Source organism: Helianthus annuus, chromosome 3 (assembly GCF_002127325.2).
Source record: "Helianthus annuus cultivar XRQ/B chromosome 3, HanXRQr2.0-SUNRISE, whole genome shotgun sequence".
Classification (NCBI taxonomy): Eukaryota; Viridiplantae; Streptophyta; class Magnoliopsida; order Asterales; family Asteraceae; genus Helianthus; species Helianthus annuus.
Window position 1 is genome coordinate 82,660,995 of NC_035435.2, and position 8,494 is coordinate 82,669,488.

The 8,494-nt window shown below is 35.7% G+C and overlaps 1 protein-coding gene across 2 annotated transcripts in view; it reads left to right on the forward strand.

Moving 5' to 3' along the window:
• LOC110927918 (glycinin G3) overlaps positions 1-4,167 on the forward strand; it is an 8,323-nt gene extending 4,156 nt beyond the window's left edge. For both annotated transcript variants that reach the window (XR_004889017.1, XM_022171242.2), the window contains exons 2-3: positions 3,035-3,765; positions 3,852-4,167. Coding sequence is in view for 1 of the 2 variants with exons in the window: in XM_022171242.2 (XP_022026934.1) it covers positions 3,497-3,765; positions 3,852-4,005 (423 nt within the window). In the remaining variant the exon portion in view is untranslated. The remainder of the gene's footprint in view (positions 1-3,034; positions 3,766-3,851) is intronic.
• The last annotated feature ends 4,327 nt before the right edge of the window (positions 4,168-8,494 follow it).

Genomic DNA, 8,494 nt, shown 5'->3' on the forward strand with positions numbered 1-8,494 from the left:
ATTTTAGCTTGTGTTCACATTGGTTCTCGCGGTTCTCGCAATAAAGGTGGTTCTCGCATGAACCTTACCCTATATATATATATATATATATATAGGATTAGGTTTAAAAGTGAACACTAGTGTAGCTTGCGAACTGAGTGAACTAATCCTGACCATACACGTGTGTAGATCAATGGCCAGGATTTGTTCACTCAGTTCGCAAATACACTAGTGTTCACTTTAGAACCCCACCCTATATATATATATATATATATATATATATATATATATATATATATATATATAAATTGCGAAAATTTGTATGTAAAAAATTTTTTATGTATAAAAAATTGCGAAAATTTGTATGTAAAAAAAATTGGTATGTTTTTTTGGCTTTTTAAATTAGTTTTCGAGTTTTCACAATAACTATTGGTTTTCATTTGAACCTTCCCCTATATATATACATATATATATATATATATATATATATATATATATATATATATATATATATATATATATATATATATATATATATATATATATATATATATATATATTAGGACAAAGATCCGTTAGGAACCACCCTTTATTGCGAGAACCGCGAGAACCAATGTGAACACAACCAAAAATGCCTAAAAATAGCTAAAAAAACACACAAGAATTTTTTTTTAATATTTTTTTATAAAAAAATCGCTACTTTAAATTTTTTTTTCTTTGGCTACTAAAAGTAGCGATTTTAACATAAAAATATTAAAAAAAATTTAGATATTTTTTTTTATTTTTTTAGATTTTTTAGGTTTTTTGGGCGTTTAGTTTTTAGCATTTTAGCTTGGGGGTGGGGTGGGGGGGGGGGTAGGTTTTTTTTAGGTTTTTTGGGGGTTTTAGTTTTTAGCATTTAGCTTGGGGGGGGGGGGTTAGGTTTTTTTTGGGGTGGGGGGTGGGGGTTAGGTTTTTTTAGGGTTTTTTTAGCTATTTTAAGTTGTGTTCACATTGGTTCTCGTGGTTCTCGCAATAAAGGTGGTTCTCGCATGAACCTTACCCTATATATATATATATATATATATACATATATATATATAGGGGATGGTTCAAATGAAAAGCACTTTTAACGCGAAAACTTGAAAACTAACTAAAAAAAAGCCTAAAAGACACACCAAATTTTTTTTTTCAATTTTTTTTTATAAAAAATCGCAGTTTTTTATATATAAAAAAATTCAAAAAAATTGTATTACACATGTGGAATACTACACATTACTACACATGTGTAGTATTACACATGTGCACTACAAACAAATTTTTTTTTTTTTTGTTTTTCTGAAATTTTTTTTATATATATAAAAAGTGGCGAAAATTGTTTTGAAAAAAAAAATATTTGATATGTTTTTTTGGCTTTTTTAGTTAGTTTTCGAGTTTTCGCGTTACCTAGTGGTTTTCATTTGAACATTCTCATATATATATATATATATATATATATATATATATATATATATATATATATATATATATAAGGGAGAGTTCACGAGAAAACTTCTTTTATTGCGAGAACTCGAAAACTCTTAAAAACACACCACTTTTTTTTAACATTTTTTGCTGTAAAACAAATTTGTATTACACATGCGCAACACTATGAAACACCTAAACCATGCCCACTCCCAAAAAAACCTAAAACCCCCACCCTGAAAAAATGTAAACCCTCACCCCCCACACCCAAAAACCTAAAAACAAAACCCAAAACCTAACCCCCCCCACCCCTGACCTAAAAACTAAACCCAAAATCTAAACCCTCTAAAAACCTAACCCTACAAGTTCAACTAAGCCTAAGACCTAAACTCTAAGGCTAAGTATACTATAATAGTAGTATTGTAAAAGTTTGTCATGATATATCTTGTTTTTATCTCAAAAAAATATGCTCGAACATACTTGAACAAAAGTTAAAAAAATTGTGATCTTATGGTGCAATTTTTTTTAAAATGATAGCATATGGAGAAGATTGAAATGTTTAAAATTCCAACTTTCCTCTCCTTTATTAAAAGTCCTTTCTTTTCGTAAACGAGTAGTTTCCGAGTTCTCTCACTAACTAACTATGAGTTTTTAATCACTAACTTAATCGTTATTAATATGATTACCTGACCATTTTTTTCTGTGCCAACAAACCGCACCATCAGAGAACTACACTTGACAGGTGTGAATTATTCGCGAATGTCGGGAGGTCTAGCATACGTTGTTTTAACCGGGTACGCGATCGAGAGTCCCCTCGCATAATAGATCCCCAATTTAAACCCCTCAGTGAGAAACCCCTATCTCCCAGACTCAAACTTGAGACCTGTAGGGGAAAACTCACTCGGGCCCACTATAGTTGGAACTTAAATATCCGTGACCACCACTAGAGCACTAGTGATGGTTAACTACACTTGACTCAAAAGATAACCCAAACTATTTAAATAGCAAATGCATTAATAAAAAATAATTTTAACTCAGACCATACATTGTGTGGAATACCGCCACCTACCAAATAAGTTAAAATGGCGCCCTATAGCACCCCTCCCATATTTTCTAGGCGCCAAAGAGAGTGGGGGGGGGGGTACTATAGAGAGGGCTTCATCCAAATAACGAGCATCAATGGAATGTGCAGGTTGGGGCCAATGATTGCAACCAATTAGATTTTTTCCTCAATGATTTCCTTTTTTTAATGTATTTCGTTTAACATAGGGCTTTAAAGGGGCATTATCCCACACTGTGCAAGTTAACAATAAAGCCCCTCGCTTATGTGGTGCATATGTAGCTCTGACGTGGCACTGCAAACCCCTTAGGTGCTTTATACCAAACCACATATCTTCTTTTCTTAATTATGGACTCCGTGCTTTTCTCTACCTTTTGAATTCAGATCGATCGGGATTATGTAAACATAAATAACAAAACAGTATAAATATTTTAACAAAAGAATGTGACCGTGTGTATTTGCTTCTACTACAACTAGTCGTCACTAATAGTCCACATTTCTTGTCGGCAATAGTAGTATATACATTATGAGTCATTCAAAATGGTTGTATAGGTACCGTTACTGTTGGGTTGGTGACACCCAATAGTCCAGAAGAAAAGGTTTTGTTGATAAAAAAAGGGGATGCAGTTCCAGTTTCAATGGGAGTGGTTTCATGGTGGTTTAACGGTGGCGACAGCGATGCAGTCATTTTATTATTGGGTGACAGCAGCAAATCCCTAGTCCCTGGCCAATTCACCAACTTTTTTGGGGTTGGGCCTCTGGGACTTCTTGCTGGATTTCAATCCGATTTTGTTGGTAAAACCTTTGGTCTGGACCAAAAGGAATCAGAAAATATTGTAAACAGCCAACAAGCTAGGTGCCGTGCTTGTTCAACTTGATCAAGGAATCAAATTTCCAGCACCAAGTAGTCACACCACGGGTAAGTTATATGCCAACATTGAAGATCCATCAGGTGCGACGGTTGTCGTGAAAGGTGGGGGATATATCAATTACTTGACTGAAAAGAAGTTGCCAATGCTTAGTGAGATTGGTCTAAGTGCAAAGTTTTTGAAGCTGGAGGGCAATGCTATGTCAGCACCAGATTATGTAGCGGATGGATCAGTGGCGATATGTTATATCGCTAAGGGAAGTGGTCGGATTAAGGTTGTGGGTAGTGAAGGAAAGCCTGCATTGGACAGTAAAGTTGAAGAAGGTGATTTGTTCATTGTTCCTCAGTTCTTTGCTACTTCGGGTATTGCAGATGATTATGGAGTAGAACTTTTCACGGTGATAACTTCTTCAAAGTGAGTCATATATATAAAACAAATGGAATATTTGACTAATAAATTGAGTTTTATTTGTCTAATTTATAATTTTACCTATTTGATAGACCTGTTTTAGGACAACTAGCTGGGAATACATCACTATGGAACGCATTGTCTCCGGTGGTTTTACAGGCGGCTTTAAATGTTACTCCAGAAACCGAACAACTTTTCAAGTCGAAGAATTCGGAAAGCATCATAATTGTCCGTCCAAGTACATAGGTTTTCAGGGGCGCGAACAACTGCTAAATAAAACCTTCCTTGTAGTTGTGTTTTTTATGTTGTGAACGTTCAATAAGTTGGGAAGGTGGTGCTTTCATAACTTCAATGTTTACATCACTTGTTTGTAAACATTTCAAATAAAACCTACTACATGTCATATAACTTCTAGTTTGTTTTTGTCAGCTATATTAAACAGTGTGTGGACCAGGTAATAATGGAATTTTTAAAATGAGTTGGACAATGTTGGTGTTTGTCTCATGATAAAATGAGTTCGTTTGGCAATAATATATTTCTTGCTTTAGTTTAGGCTAATTACATAAATATGAATCAAAACCAGTTAATTAAATAAATATTATTTTTTTATAAAGTTGATCGGTTTTTTTTCCAAAATTTCCCACATCAACCCCTAATCAGCTGATTAACAACCCCTGGAGTTTAGGAACTTATATAATTCTATCTTAACTTCACAACTATTGCAGAGAATGACCAACAAGCCTTGTACCATAACCAATATCATATATTGACAATTCCAAAACGTGTTGAGTTTATTAATTTTGGCTTTATATTCAATAATCTCCACCATAAAGTGATAATTGAGTTCCACCCAACCCCAATGAACATACACATAATTCAAAGTTTGGTCCAGGAAGGGATTTGGTTAACATATCAGCTGGTTAAGTTGTCCTGTCTCTGGGGATGAAATTAAAAGAGCGGTTGAATAAGACAACGACGTTGGGTAGAGTTACTCAACGATTATGAGTGTGATATCCGATATCACCCAGGGAAAGCAGACGTTGTTGCTGATGCGCTCAGCAGGAAGGAACGGGAAAAGCCTCTACGTGTGCGCGCTTTGGGTTTGACCATACAAACGAGTTTGACCGATCGAATTCGTGATGCACAGCGAGAAGCTTTGAAGGATGAAGATTTGAGAAGAGAAGGTTTGAAGGGCTTAGAACGTAAACTGATACCAAAAGGGGATGAAGTAATGTACTTCATGAACCGAGTCTGGGTTCCGCTTAAAGGTAACCTCCGTGAATTGGTTATGAACAAAGCTCCTAAATCCAAGTATTACATTCACCCTGGTTCTACCAAGATGTATCAGGACATTAAGGAGTTTTACTGGTGGCCGAAGATGAAGAGAGACATTGCGGCCTATGTGAGTAAATGTCTGACGTGCTCTAAGGTTAAAGCTGAGCATCAGAAGCCGTCTGGGCTTCTGCAGCAACCGGAGATTCGTAAGTGGAAATGGGAACATCTTACGATGGACTTTATCACCAAGTTACCCCGTACGTCGCGTGGACACAATATAATCTGGGTAGTTGTGGATCGATTGACAAAGTCTGCTCATTTCTTGGCACTTAAGGAAACAGATAATACGGAGAAGATATCGCAGTTGTACCTTAACGAGATTGTAGACTGTCATGGAGTACCAGTGTCAATCATTTCGGATAGAGATGGACGATTTGACTCCAGGTTTTGGCGATCTCTCCAGAAATCGTTGGGTTCTCGTTTGGATATGAGTACTGCATATCATCCTAAAACGGATGGTCAGAGCGAGAGGACCATTCAGACGTTAGAGGATATGCTGAGAGCGTGTGTGATTGATTTCGGTGGAAGTTGGGATACTCATTTGCCTTTGGCAGAGTTTTCTTACAACGCTAGCATAAAAGCCGCTCCGTTCGAAGCCCTGTATGGAAGAAAGTGTCGATCACCGCTCTGTTGGGCTGAAGTTGGCGAGAAGCATTTGACCAGACCCGAGCTTATCCAGGAGACTACGGACAAAGTCGTCCAGATTAAGAATAGGTTGAGGGCTGCCGCGGATCGACAAAAGAGTTATGCAGATAACCGAAGGAAACCACTAGAGTTTCAAGTCGGCGATAGAGTCATGTTGAAGGTATCGCCTTGGAAGGGCGTTGTGAGGTTTAGGAAAGGGGAAAAGTTGAGCCCGTGTTATATAGGTCCTTTCGAAATCGCCTCTCGAGTTGGACCAGTTGCGTATAGGCTCAAGTTGCCACAGGAACTGAGTGGAGTTCATGACGTATTTCATGTCTCCAACCCGAAAAAGTGTCTGTCAGATGAGACACTAATTATACCCCCTGGAGAGGTTCGAGTGGACGATAAACTAAGGTTTATCGAAGAACCAGTGGAGGTTCTGGATCGGAAAACCTAGAAACTCAGGAGGAGTAGGATTGAGTTGGTCAAAGTCCGCTAGAATTCTAAGTGTGGACCCGAGTTCACTTCGGAGCGACAGGATCAAATGCAACAGAAAAATCCTCATCTCTTCCCACCAAGTGCGAAAACAAAGCCTGTGAAATAGAATTTCGGGGACGAAATTCCCTAAACAAGGGGAGACTGTGACACCCGGCTTCACAGGCTGTACCGTACAATAGTAACCTGTGTAGTGAACATGTAAAATGGTTGTTTGTGACTGACTGTGATATTTAATTATGATATTTGACGTGTTGGTAAATTTAGATGCATATAAAAATTATGTTGGCAACGATAAAACAAACGCTTATCGCGTAACGATTAAAATGCGAAATGAACATCGGTGACCACCCGATTAGCATTAAAATCCTAAAAATAGTCTGTTATGATTAGAATAAAAATTTTAATCATATCCGTAAGGAAAAATAAATTAAAACGCTAAGAAACTCTATTTTTTGAGTTTGAGCGCGTACCACGCGATACTGCGCGAATTAGACAAAATACTGTCAACGCAGCCAGTCAAAGCAACTGGTAATTATTTCAGTAATAATTTTAAGTGATTATTTTTATAGAATGATAAAAATAATTAAAAACGCAGTAAAACGGGATTAAAACGCTAGATAAAATACCTGGTATTCAGTAAAATGCCTGTTTTAACTCAAATTTACATATAATACATATATGTATATATATATATATTGTGTGAGAGAGACATGTGGGGCGGCAATGTGGGCTGCCCACATTCTCTAGAAAGTTGCACTTGGACACTTGTCCATGCTAGAGATCTTGAGTGATGATTAAGGCATTCATGTTTCCCATACAAACTCACTAATCCATGAAAACACAATTCAAAATCACTCTCTCTCTTCCTCTTGAACACTCACGGCCGAACACCCCTAATCACATCAACATTTCATTTTCAAATTCAACACATGAAGATTCAAGGGCCTTACATGGTGATTTCAAGCTCATAAGGAGGTTTGGAGGTGATTTCAAGTAGTTTCAAGCAAGAACAAGACCCTAAATCACCATCTTTATCAAAAACCCATTAAAAATCTTGAAGGCATAAAATATTTTCTTTAGATATTGTTCTTGATTCATAGTGACAAAGAAGATAGTGAAAGTTTCTCTTGATTCTTGAATCTAAACATTAACTTGAAACTATCAAACAAATGAGTTTTGAACAAAATAAAAATGGGTGTGTGCATGTATATGTATATGGCCGATTGTGTGTGTGTGTATGTATGTATGTATGTGTATAAGTTGTATTTTGAATTTTCGATAAAAGATTCCTTGGTTATTTTTGGAAGTGATGTATTGAAAAGTAAATTTTTGGAAGTATGTGTGTGTATATATATTTCGTATATATGTATGTATATATGTATGTATATATGTATGCATGCATGTAAAAGTTGTTGTATAATCTTAAATGTGAAAGATCTAAGTATGAATGAGCACGAATGATTTGAAGGATTAAAGTGTTATGTGTAATATTTGTAAGAATATGATGCTAGTGAAGTTTTGAGCATGATTAGATCATGAGTGATGTTGATGATAATGTGTGAGTACATTAGATGCATATATGTGAACTTACATGATGTTGTGAAGGCATGAAATGATCATATGATTATGATTTCATAAAAATCAGATTTAATCAGAATATAAACACTAAAATAAAGTTATTTTAAAGTGTTTAGTGACATATAACTTTGTCATAATATTTGCTAGCTTCGCATGTTGTACTTGGTGCATTAAAAGTGGTAAAATACGTGAAATCACATGATTTATGTGACTTACACAAAAACTGCACTAATCTGATTATAACCACTATTTTAATCAGTAAATAACATGTATTGTGTTAAAATATCAAGTCGTTTCGAGTTGGGATGATTATAGTAACTTTTAACGCAAAACTATGCGTTAAAACGATAAAAAATCGGCTTTTCGAATGATTTTTATAAAACTGATTTAGATCAATAAGTAAACTGATATTTTTAGTTTAAAAATAAGTATTTTAACTAATTTTAAGTTTACTCGGTGTTTGGTTAGTTATACGTGACTTCCGACGCCCGAAAACGTTACTGAATCGCTAAAATGGGTATGGGTAAAATTTTGGGTGAACCTTATGTGTTAACATACGAGTCTGAAAGTTGACGCTATGAATTTAATATACAAAACCTGGGTAAGAGCTTTATTGTCGGGTTGTTGAACCGCGACGGAGGACCCATGGATTTTATTAAGGAAGTAAAATGGACTTTCTAAAAATTATATGGATGTTTTA